Source organism: Rattus rattus, chromosome 4 (assembly GCF_011064425.1).
Source record: "Rattus rattus isolate New Zealand chromosome 4, Rrattus_CSIRO_v1, whole genome shotgun sequence".
Lineage (NCBI taxonomy): Eukaryota > Metazoa > Chordata > Mammalia > Rodentia > Muridae > Rattus > Rattus rattus.
In genome coordinates, this window is record NC_046157.1 from 140,226,486 (window position 1) to 140,238,941 (window position 12,456).

Sequence of the window (12,456 nt, forward strand, 5' to 3'; positions counted from 1 at the left end):
TTGCTTTCAGCGGAGTGCACACTCACGGCTACTGAGAAGGAAGAACTTACTTGTCTATTGCTGATGGTCAGTTTTTCCAGAAAATGTCGAAGAACTGTTGATGGATCTTCAATGAGACAGTTCCACAAGACTTGCTGGGCCACAGCACTGACTTTAGAAGAGAAAAGAAATGGCCATAAGTCCTTTAACAAGAAAAAGTTTTCAAGCAATTTACTAAGCTTTGATGAGTTCTTTCTGCTTTCAAAGGTTTTTCTGAAGTCGACGTTCTATTATGTGAGTCTCAGGGATCTAACTGCTGACCTGCCAGACAAGTGGTAACCAATGATCCAATAGGAGCATGGCGGTTATCAGGGAAACTGACCACTGTCTGATCAAGGCTGCTCCACAGGATGGATTTCATGGCTGGTATTGTACTTTGGTCAACAGTCCATGACTAGGGAGAACATACGCTGTGCTGGAAACCTTCTGGTGTTTTACTAAATGGTTGTGTTGCCAAACTACCTTCTCAATGTTTATGTTTATATCCACAGACTCGTGCTGCTCTGAACCTTGGTCAGAGAAGCTCCTTTTGTTGGGAGAATTGCTTAAGACAGAGACTCATGATTGCTGCAAGTCCTGAGAATAAGTGGTTGCAAGGATTCAGCCATTCAAACCCCTGAGAACAAGCATTATAAATACAGTGGGTGTTCTGGATGAACCGCCTCCCATCCAAGCCTCAGGAAACGGGAAAGAGTGGTAGGAAAACATCAGGAGCCAGCAGAGAGAATTACTGTAAAATGCTTCTTCTGAATATGACATAGCGGGTGCAGAATCAAGTCACAGCAGATGTCGCCTGCACAAGACTAAGGCATCGAAACCCCAGTAAGGATTGGAAGGACTCCTGAGTTCACATTAGAGGATAGACCCACACCACTTGCATGTGGTCAGCAGTAAGTAGATGAAAAGGGCGATTAATAATGACAACAATCAAAAGAGAGAACATCAGGGCTAAGGGGATGACTCGGCAGTTAAAAAGATTGGTTCTCTAATCACCAGAGGTAGAGGAAGGGAGAGACCTGGGAGGGAGAGAGAAGGGGCAGGAAAAAGGGGGCAGGATCAGGTGTGGGAGGAGACAGGAAGAAGTATAGAGGGTCAGGAAATTGAACAGAGGTGTGTAGCAGTGGGGGATGGGTAACTGTGGGTAACCACTAGAAAGTCCCAGATGCCAGGAAAGAAAGAGATTCCCAGGATTCAAAGTTAGCCGAAATACTCAACAGAGGGGAAATAGAACCTTTGGGACCATACCATAGTGAATAGGCACGGCCCAGGCTGAGGAATGGGGCCACCCACCCATCTCAAAAACTCAGAATGGTTTCTGTCTAAAGAGAATGCAGGGACAAAGAATGGAGCAGAGACTGAAGGAAAGGCCATCAGAGACTGCCCCACCTGGGGATCCATCCTACACACAAACACCAAACCCAGACACTACTGTATATGCCAAGAAGTGCTTGCTGACAGGAGCCTGATGTAGCTGTCATCTGAGAGGCTCTGCCAGAACCTGACAAATGCAGAGTCAGAGGCTCACAGCCAACCATTGGACTGAGCATGGGGGTCCCCAAGGGAAGAGTTAGAGAAAAGACTGAAGGAGCTGAAGGGGTTTGCAACCCCATGGGAAGAACAATATCAACCAACCAGAGCCCCTAGAACTCCCAGGGGCTAAACCACCAACCAAAGAGTTCACAGTGCTCCAGCTGCATATGTAGCAGAGGGTGGCCTTATCTGGCATCAGTGGAAGGGAGGCCCTTGGTCCTGTGGAGGCTCGATGCCCCACCTTAGGGGGATGTTAGGGCAGTGAGGTGGGAGTGCGTAGGTGAGGGAACATCCTCATAGAGGCAGGGGGAAGGGGCATGGGATAGGGAATTTGCAGAGGGGAAAGCAGGAAGGGAGACAAGATTTGAAATGTAAATAAACAAAATGACCACAGGCGGGAAAGGACTGGTTCTGTTCAGAGGACTTGAGTTCAATTCCCAGCACTCACATGGTGACTCACAAGTGTATCTCCAGTACTAAGGTATCTTATGCCCTCTTTTGGTCTCCAAAGGCACCAGGCACACATGTGGTACACAGACAAATGAAACACCATACACATAAAAAGAATTAAAAACTGAAAAGAAAAGAAGGAAAGGAAAGGAAAGGGAAGGGAAGGGAAGAAAGGAAGGAAGGAAGGAAGGAAGGAAGGAAGGAAGGAAGGAAGGAAGGAAGGAAGAAAACATCAAGTTGTGGAAGGGTCGGTGGGTCCCAGAGTGAGTTTGAGGGAAGCAGAGAGAAGGGTACATAAGATTAAAATTGTGTACATGTATGAGAATTTCAAAGAATTAATGACAGTATTGTTTTTTGAGGAGTGAAATACAATAAAGCTCACTTGCTTATGATAGAACAAAAATGTCTTGTGAACACTTTTTGTATTGCGAAGTGAAAAGTTGTCGCTTTTAATTGAGTAGTTTCCTATATAAGGAAAGGAAAACAGGACTTTCTTATAGAAGGAGCTGGTTGGTCTTTAGGTATTGGTGTTATTCTGCAAGCAACGCCTTTGCAAAAGGGTCTACTCGTCCTTGACTTGGAGACCAACCTAACCTGTCAATGTAATTTTATTTTAAAAGTTAGAGCCAAAATCCATTGCTTTTGGTATAAATTCTGCTCTAAAATTTACTCTTTATTTGAGCAATTTTCAGATTTATTTTATTATATGTATATGAATGTTTTGCTGCGTGTGTGTGTGTGCAACACATATGTGCCTGGTGCCTGTAAAGATTATATCAGAAGAGGCTGTTGGACTCCTTGGAACTAGTTACAGAAAGTTGTGATCACCCATGTTAGAGCTGGGAATCAAACCAATACTCTTAACTGCCGAGCTCTCTCTCCAACCTCTTTAGAAAAATTTAAGCAATTATTTAGGTTTTAAAATATGCTTTATTTAAAATTCAAATGAACTAAAGGTGAACTTTTATTATCCAGATACTTTAAATAGTATCCATTTCAGAGAGGTAAAGTGGTTGAGGTGGCAGTAATTAGGTTCCTGGGAATAAATATCTGATCCTACTCAGAAAGTGCTCCTTCATTATGACATAGGTCAGGCTAAGCTTCCCTGGATCCCTTGAGGAAGGAAGCAGAGGAGTGGAGGTCAACAGCACATGCGCAGTGGTCACAGTTCTGCTGGCTTCTAAGCTTAGAGTTCAGAATGCAGCACACATTTATCATTTAGCCTATGTTTTGAATTAAAAAAACCAATTATTGTTTCAGAAATTAGCCATCTAATTAAAATCAAGAGCTATACAAATGAATGCCATGAATAAGAAATATAAAAAGTAACCTTTAGTATTGAAGCATATGTCAAAATAATTAAAATGTGTGTGTGTGTGTATGTGTGTGTGAATGTGTGAGTATGTGTGTGTGTGAATGTGTGTGTGTGTATGTGTGTGTGTGTGTGAATGTGAGTATGTGTATGTTCATGCATGTGTGTATGTGTGTGCATGTTTATGTTTGTTGTGCTCAAATAGACAAGGCAAAGGTTCTACAACTGAGCTCTACATACAATTCAGAGATGAGGTGTCCAGGTTAAAACTAATTACTAAAATATCCTTATAAGACTTAAATAGAAATCTCACTGCTTCAGTAAGGCAATGTGGAAATAAAGAAAAATATTGAAGAGAAAGAAAATCTGTTAGGTTCATCAATATAGAAAGAGTTACTAACTGGGTTCTGTTTTCCATATTTATACAAATCATACATACATACGTACATACATACATACACATATATCTCAGAAACATGAACTAATGTTTTTAACTCGATGTAGCATTATTATGCAGAACACTAAGTCAATTTTCTCAACTATGATTTCCAAAGCATTGAGAATACTATCATACAGGGCAACAAGATTAATTGTTCTCCTGTGCTTGGGCATCCAAATTATTTTCAAATATTCATTATCATATGTGATATATGATATACAGTGTCATTTACAAATGTTTATACTAACAAACCAACTCCATGCCAAAGGGATTTATAGTTTTCAGCCTTTTTATTCATATTGTGAAACAATACTCCAATGCTTGTCCCAGATTCCATGCTTTGTTAGGGAGGTGTTAGCATGACATTCTTCTCGTTTCTTCGCTAACCATCGCTAGTTAATTTACTATAGGTTCTGCAGTTTTGTAAACAAAATGTAAGAAAGTATTGTTTTATGTAACAGTGTTATTCATGTCTGTTGTCAGCCCAGAGACTGCTTAGATATTTTGCTCCTTTGGGAGATGGGATTAAAAATATGCTATTGAATCTTAATATTAAAACTCTTGTTCTCTTTCTAGAAGTATACATGCTAATAACTGGAAGAATTTTAACCTTAGCTGAATCTGATTGCACAGGCCTGTAATTCCAGCTACTTGTTGGGGGGGGGGTGCTGAGAAGGGATGATTGCAAGTTCGAGTCAAGTCACTTAGCTATAAGTGAGTTCAAAGCAAGCCTGGGAAGCTTTATGAGATTTGATCTAAAAAAAATTAAGAAAGAAGAGGATTGGAGATAGAGCTCAGTGGATGAACTCTTGGTTATCATGTGCACAACTTGGGTCCAGTTCCTAGTTAAGCATGAAAAAGACAAAGAAAGAAACACAAAAAGAGAACTTTTTGTCCAATGTAAATATATCATTTTATTCCTAGTTTATCCTTTCTGCTGTAAAATTCTCTTTACTGGCATATCTGGGGAGGTAATCAAGTAGGAATGAAGGTTTAGCACTAGTGAATTAATAGTTAAGGTTTCTGAGTTGGGCAAAATCACTATTGAATTGTTGATAGTCAACTAAGTACTGTTATATTTTTCTGGTAATAAAAAAATTTTCATGGACCTAGCTACTAATTTTAAAGAAATTTCTTAGTAAAGTAATAAAAGGAAGCAAGAGAAGGAGGCAGAGAGAGTGATAGCATTAGTATATTATGTTAAAAATCTATAGTTATAACATATACTGTGAACAACCCAGCATATGGTCAGCAGTATGTATGTTCAGGAGAAAACTCTTGTTTCCATCAGACGAGCAGCATAAGAATAGAACAGTTTGACTGGCCAGATGATACCTGCCACGCCATCTTCCCGCACCTCGCCATCCTCCATTAAATGAACAATGGGAAGAACTGCTGCACAGATGCATGCTGGGAACACTGCCTGCGGAGGCTGAGGCACATGGTGGTTTGGCGTGTGTTCAGTGGCATGTTCTTCATCTGGAAGGAGAGACAAAATCTAATGCAATAACGATTTGCAGTTCAAATTCTATTTTGCAATACAGTCTATAATGGTGGTAAAATAAAAATACATGTGACTATAGAGGTAGTGCTTCCCCCATTATAAACCAACCAAATCAAACATCTTCCCAAGCACGGTCATTAGCCTGTGTTGTAGTGAAAGAGATGCACAGTCAATTGAAATAGGAAATAAGGTCTTAATATGAAATCAGAGAAAATAAAATTGTAAACGAGGCCTAAGGCATTTTTCATAGATGCCACATGTCATGAACATGTGTGAGAGATTTATAACCATGAACATTGAGTAGCATAAAGCATGTGAATTTAGGATAAAAATGATGCAACCCAGTCATATTATTGCCATTGTCTGATAAGTCAGTAAATACTAAAATTGAAAATCTCTTCAAATAGAAGAAAGGGCCATGCAGTAATAAAAGTCAAGAGTGATACTAAAGTTACCTAACAGTATATTAACATAAAGACAAACTCACTTTTATTATTGATACAAAATGAACACTTTTTATAAACTATTAAGAATGATGGGTCTTTGAGTCTCCTATCCTAAGTTCTGTGACTATTTCAGATTTTAGATGGGTCCTGTGGAGGGCTGGAAGGTAAAGGTTTTATTCAGTTCTTGTCAACCCTACCATCTTATCGAATGCATATGGGTATTGAAATGATAAATGGATGGGTAGATACATGTTAGACATCTTTATTCACTTTCAATAAAAATGTATGAGATGCTCAAAGAAATAAGAAAATACTGTTCATATTCAGGAACAAAGACGATCAACAGGAACTCTCCCTGGGGTGCTCAGGTGTGACGGTGCGTGTTAGGCAAGAGTTTTAAAGGGGCCATTATGAATATTCTGTCCTTTCATACACTTCATATAAATGAAAAGTAATTATAATAGAAAATAAATGTTACAAACTATCTCATATGACATTTCTGTCATTTAATAAGGCAGACATAGATCTTAGTTTATTTAAATTGCATTAAGTGAAAATGTATTAAAATTTCCAAGCAAGTGGCAGAATTAGTAGAATGGGGAAAAACATGAATAAGCAAACTTAGCTCAAATGCAATCTATGTATAAGAATCATAACATTGCCTGGGATGGGGGAGACTCCCAGGAGTCAGTTTGACAGTAATCGCTGGAGACTATATAATTTTTCATAAGAGAGCAGCTGAGCAGAGTTCACAAGGAAATCACAGACTTGAACATCATTGCAAACCAGACAGACCCAAGTGTCAGAAGAAAGAAACCGTGCTACTCCGCAGAGAGCAGAGTAAGCGGTAAGGAGGCCACAGTAGGTTTAAAGGGCTAACTCACACAAGGTGTGCTTTCTCATTCCACTGCGAGGAAATCAGGTGTCAGCAACAGGAGGAAATTTGGGGAATTCACAAATATGTGGTAATTGTGTTGATTCTAAGTAACCAGTCAAATAATTCCCAAAAGACGTGAAAAGGACTTTGATATATATGAAAATGAAAACGACATGTATCCATTTTTGGCAATCAACACGAGCAGTGTTCAAATGGCAATTTAAGCCTGTGTGTACACCCAGCTGTGTATTTTCTCTGATTCTGAAACTAGAGGATGACGTCACAAGAAATGAACACTGTGGACCTATATCCCTTCCGAACACAGAAGTGAAAATCCTCAATGAAGTACTGTCAAACGGGATCTAGAACCGTGTAAAAGAAGGCATTTCTGATCTTAGAGGACGTTTTAGAGCAAGGTAGTCATCAAGAACAGCACAATGGCAATGGGACACACCTTCAGCACTGACTGCTGAACGTACGGACCAGACTGACCCTCTGCGGAAGGAATAATTCCTGTGCGAGGTGCTGGAGGTGCAGGATGGACTCACGGACAGCCGTCGGGATGTCAGATTGGCGACTTCTTCTACTAGCAAACAGAACAGGGAATGTAAATTTTGGTTTTGATAACCCAGATTTATCATCACCCCCAAAGTAAACTTGTGCTTATATCAAGTACTGCTACTTGCAGAACATAACGTTTTCCCACCTTACTGCACACTTAGAAAACAAAACGAGAACTTCTAGGGAAAGCAAAAATTCTTTCTAAAGTTTCCCACAAAACTAGAACAGAGAATCAATGAACTTAGATTGGTTCATGAATCAATATTTGGTAACCGGCAGAAAGCTATCTACACTGGTGATGGTTAAAAGCAATGGATGGACTACCTCAAGTAGGACTCAGTACACTTGCTGTCTTATGCACTGTGGATTCAGCTTTCCTGAACCACAACCAATGCTTGCTCTGTTACCAGACTGATTTGTTCAAGGTTGCTACTGCTCTCTAGATATAGGACAATTCTAAACTTTAGAACACGGCATCTCTTCTTTCCTTGTAAGGGAGAGATAGGGGAGAGCATGTCACACAGTAACATCCTTGTCTATCTAAAAGTAGTCCCTTCCCTGTGGCATAATCCCTCAGGAAGTCTATGGCAGCTATGAAGGCACCTTCTTCCTCAGGCTCCGAGTTGGGTGTGCAGGTAGGCTCATAGCAAGCCTCCTGGGTGATGGGGATGGCGGTGATGAGGCTCGCCTCCCGACCAAGGCGTTTCTTCTCTTCCTCCTGCTGCAAGTTCTTTAAGATGTGCTCTGCCCTCTGATGGGAGCGGGACACTGCCCGGGCAGAGAAGGATTTCTGTGGAGACACAAAAGCGAGTGCATGGTCAATCTTCTTGCAGGATCATAGGCACAAAGAGTGACCTAAAAATCACTTAAAGGCGGGAGTTTTCCCTCAGGAAATATTAGGCTACCAGGATCTGATTCATGAAAAAATATATGTATTAAAATTTTTATTAAATTTCTAAGTTGATGACTTCTCCCCCTATGCTTTATTGTAAGTCTCAAGAATGTAACTTCTGGAAACGATGCTATTTTACATGTTCAGATGATATTCACTGTTTCAACATGAAGAACAACTTTTGTTAAACAGGCTTTACATGAAGTATGTTCATCACACAGTGTTAATGAAATAGACAGAACTTGCAAGGGAAAAAGAAAGAGATGTGACTCTGAAATAAGTTAGATGCTTTACCACATTTTATCAATCAACTATTAAGCACAAGGGAAAGAAGATTTATCAGTAAGTACAGCATCACACTGGGAATATTTTGTAGGAGAATGTTATTGGATGGAAAGGAGGACTTTGGAAAGTATTACCCAAGTTGAATGTAGAATATGAAGGGAAGAATATTAAAACCAATCTACTGTTTCACAGACAAAAGATAAAGACAAGGATCAGAAGAATCCTCCCAAGCAGTGGGTCCATCACATATGCCTTCCTTAATTGTGATGCTTTTGCTTCATTTTTGAGTCAAAACCCCATTATTCTTAATTTAGAGGTATATTATTAAATGGTGATAATGGTGTAGTTTTGATGAATCATCCATTTCAAAAGGCACATGTTATGTTTTTCCTGTAAATAAACTTAGCTGTCTCTGAGCTATGTTACATGTAGTAGAGATGCCTACAAGTGCTGTCACACCCAAGGTCTTGAGTAAGAGCAGCAATGTTGATGTTGTGATAACAATCAGATGAGCAAATGAATAAGAAACAAACTGCTGCCTTCAGTTCCTACTCCTGTTGAACCCACGGATCTAACCACTGGGCAGCTCACACACTGCAGTTAAATTAATTTAACAACAAACAGAAGTAAAAATGTTCCCTTTGCCAGTGAACAAATGCCCATTTGTCTGATGTTTTGACAACAAAACAACAACAGCAAAAAAACAAAATCAAAAACAAAGTTTGATAGAAGCTAGTTTCTCCTATTTCCAAGACAGTGGGTCATTGTGGCTTTCTGTGTTATTATGCTCTCATGACAAGAATGGCCAAATGGTCTCATGCATCCCACACAGTGAAGAAATGGGAGAGAAAGGGCCTGTTACTCACAGACTGGTCTTCATTAATGGGGTCCTGGACACTCCCGCTGCACTGAGGGACCCACGGAGGGTCAAACATTGGGACAGATGGCATTCCAAGTACAGGTGAGGGCAGGGTGAAGTTTATACTGGGTGGCGGGATCTGTTAGTAGACACCAGAAGAGTGAGGTGAGTACGATGGAGTAGGAGCTGACGTCAGCCCCAGGTAGAATTAGACAGTCTGCCTTAGTATGTTTCAAGGGCCTGAGTGGCTCTCTAGAGGAGTAAGAAATATCAGAGGACAAGGCTGGGTTCTAAGACTTCTCTGTTATGGCACACAGGACAATCCTCTTTGGACCTCAGTTAACTCATCACGATGTGTTTTAACAAAAGGATCATGAGTTGTGCTGATCACTCTACTCTACCCTAGACATCTGCATATGTCTAGACAACCAGACGCTTGGATGGTTAAAACCCAACCTCAGGTGGTGACCCTGAGGCTGCTACTGACTTGATTTCCCTGTTCTATATTCTTGTATATTTTAATTTGTTTACTCAAATATAATCTATTTATATATAAGTTAAGTTTACTGAGATAAATGGAGGGAAGAAGAATTCTTTGACTGCGCACTGTGGGTCTGTGTTTTACGGATTGAAACAAGCCCTGGGTTGACTGTGCTGATGCAGTTCCCATGTAGATAGCGTCTCTCACCTTAAAGATCTGCTGCGCCCCCTCCTCCATCCTGGGCCAGACCTGATAGCGGAACCTCCAGAGCGTGTGGAACTTGAGGACGGCATTCAGCCTCTGGACCGTCTCTGCATGGTGGAACTCAGACATCAACATGTCCGACACAGCATCAGGGACCTTCACAGCACACAACAGGAACATGGCGGCTGAAAACAGCCAACAGTTAATTCATCAGCTGCATATCTTAAGACGTTGTGTTGTTTCTGGGATTGTAGGGATAAGGACCTTCTATCTTCTTAGAACCACTCTAGAGGTGAGGGAGGTGGGCCACCAGCAGTTCAAAGCTAACGATCTTCCAGACAATAGACACTAAACAGCAAATGATGTTTAACCGTGACATCTGGTAGCTGGTGCCAAAGCAGAGACATGTGACATTTCAGCAGAGTACTCGTTCTAAGAAAACCTTCCTTTGGCTCCCAGCAGAGCCATAGAAAGCAACCAAAACAAGTTGCCCAGTGAAATGTGCTGTTTAGGAAATGGCGAGTCTCTTGACTAGTGACCATAGAATGGAGCAGAAAGACAGTCATTAAAACAACCTCAGGTCTATCGGGTATATGAAAAGCAAAGTCAGTGATGTAGATTCTCTTTAGAACATCTACCCTTTCCAGAGACTGAGCACCAAAAGTAGTTTCATGAATCAGAAAACTTAAAATCTTAAAACTTGGCAAAAGCTAAATATTAATAAGGGAAATCTGGGTGGTGGTTAAGTTATAGGGTTTGTGAATAATGAGAAATGAAATACCCCCGTAGCTCAGACAGAAAGGCCATTGGTGGGGAGAAAGGCATGATCTACATTCTCTCTCTCTTCCCTAGAGACTTAAACCATGCTCAGTTGTATATGAATTGAGGTAGGGTCCAGGCTCTGACACTTCATTGCTACATGATCTTGGACAAGCCTCTTAACCATGTAGCATCCATTTCTTCCCCAGAAAATGTTTGGGAAGGATGATGATGAGTACATGATAATTCCTGACTCCACATTTGCTCTTCCAGTAAGGTAAAATGATGCGTGGGAAAGCGCTTGTTTCTTGTTGTGAGTCTGAGCCTCTCGGAGCTGCCTGAGCATCTTTCCAGCCTGGAAAGTGCTTTGTGAAATGGGAAGTGCACTGCAGTTGAGAGGTGCGTTCTATTTTTCTCTAGCAAAGTGATATAAAGCAAGGCCACGTGCATTCTAAAGGTTTGATTTTATGGCTCTCTGACCCTGAGCGGGACAAACTTCCACGAGTTCCTTCAACTCTCTCTTGAGTTTGCTCATTTATACTGTGAGCTATTTGTGCTAGGTGTAAGGGCACACATCCATAAATCCTAAACGATGAGGAGGTCAAAGGTCAGCCTGAGCTTCACAGTAAAACCCTGACTCAAAACCAACAGCAATCGATAAAACCCCCAACAAAACAAAACAAAAAAACAAATTAAATTTTATTAATAAAATGTGATGTAACTCTAAATAAATGCTAGTTACCATGATCATTAGCTTTTGAAAAATCTTTTTAGCCTACTGGCTATATAAAATCCATTCTTCATTTTTAAATGTATTTCACCCAGCCTCAAATTTTAAGCATCACATTTATATTCTACATTGTTGAAGAGTTCTACTTAGCAAAATAGTTCTTTTGTAATAGTTATAAACTGCCAGCAAACCCAATAGTGTGTGCATGTGAGTTGTTTTTTTTTTCCTTTCTTTTTTTTTTTTTTCGGAGCTGGGGACCGAACCCAGGGCCTTGCACTTGCTAGGCAAGCGCTCTACCACTGAGCTAAATCCCCAACCCCACATACATGTGAGTTTTAAACAGCAATTCTTTCCTCTTAAAAATCTCCTTTGCTTTTATGGCTCCCAATGTTGAAAACTCTGTTTTTCTCACCAATGTTTTTGGGATGTGTAAGGGGTTCTGTTCAGTTTATTTCTCTAAAACCTCTGAAGGCAGAGAAGGCCAGTGCTTCAAGGCCATCTCTATTCCTTCATTTTACAGACACATCTCATCAAGAGATCTTTGGCAGCCACTGTTTCAGATAGAACATGCATTAGCATACCTTGTGAATATTATAAATTTCACCAGTTCTTTATTTACAATCTAGAACCTTGTACACACTAAGCAAGTGCTCAGCCAGGGAACCATCTTTAATCCTTGAGTTTCCTTTTGTCAGGGTCTCATCATATATCTCAGGCTAGAATGAAGCATAATCATCCATCCCAAAATGACCTCAAACTCCAGATCCTCCTGACTCTACCTCCTGGACATTGGAACTATAGGTATACATTACCACAAAAGTCATGGGTTCTCAAAAACAACTGATGTCAGATTAAGTTGGACAACAGTTTTATATAACTTGTTGGCTTAACAAGCAATTGTCTACAGTTACATTGGTAAGTCCATACCTGTGATAACATAGTCTAGAAGCAACCTGAGTCCCACTCAGCTGTCTAATGCTATAAGCAAATATAGCTCTTTGTGAATCGTCAAACTCATACCCTTAAGATTTTTAAGCACACCAAATGTATTTTAATATCCATGTCATCTTGTCTAGACTATTATGTCT

The 12,456-nt window shown here is 40.4% G+C and overlaps 1 protein-coding gene across 1 annotated transcript in view; it reads right to left on the minus strand.

Annotated features, from left to right (window-relative positions):
* The window catches only part of Unc80 (unc-80 homolog, NALCN channel complex subunit), a 182,042-nt gene that overhangs the window by 55,533 nt on the left and 114,053 nt on the right, over positions 1-12,456 (minus strand). Inside the window, 6 exon segments of the mRNA XM_032901292.1 lie at positions 51-151; positions 5,106-5,249; positions 7,052-7,183; positions 7,762-7,948; positions 9,202-9,333; positions 9,883-10,064. Of these exon segments, the coding sequence (XP_032757183.1) occupies positions 51-151; positions 5,106-5,249; positions 7,052-7,183; positions 7,762-7,948; positions 9,202-9,333; positions 9,883-10,064 (878 nt within the window).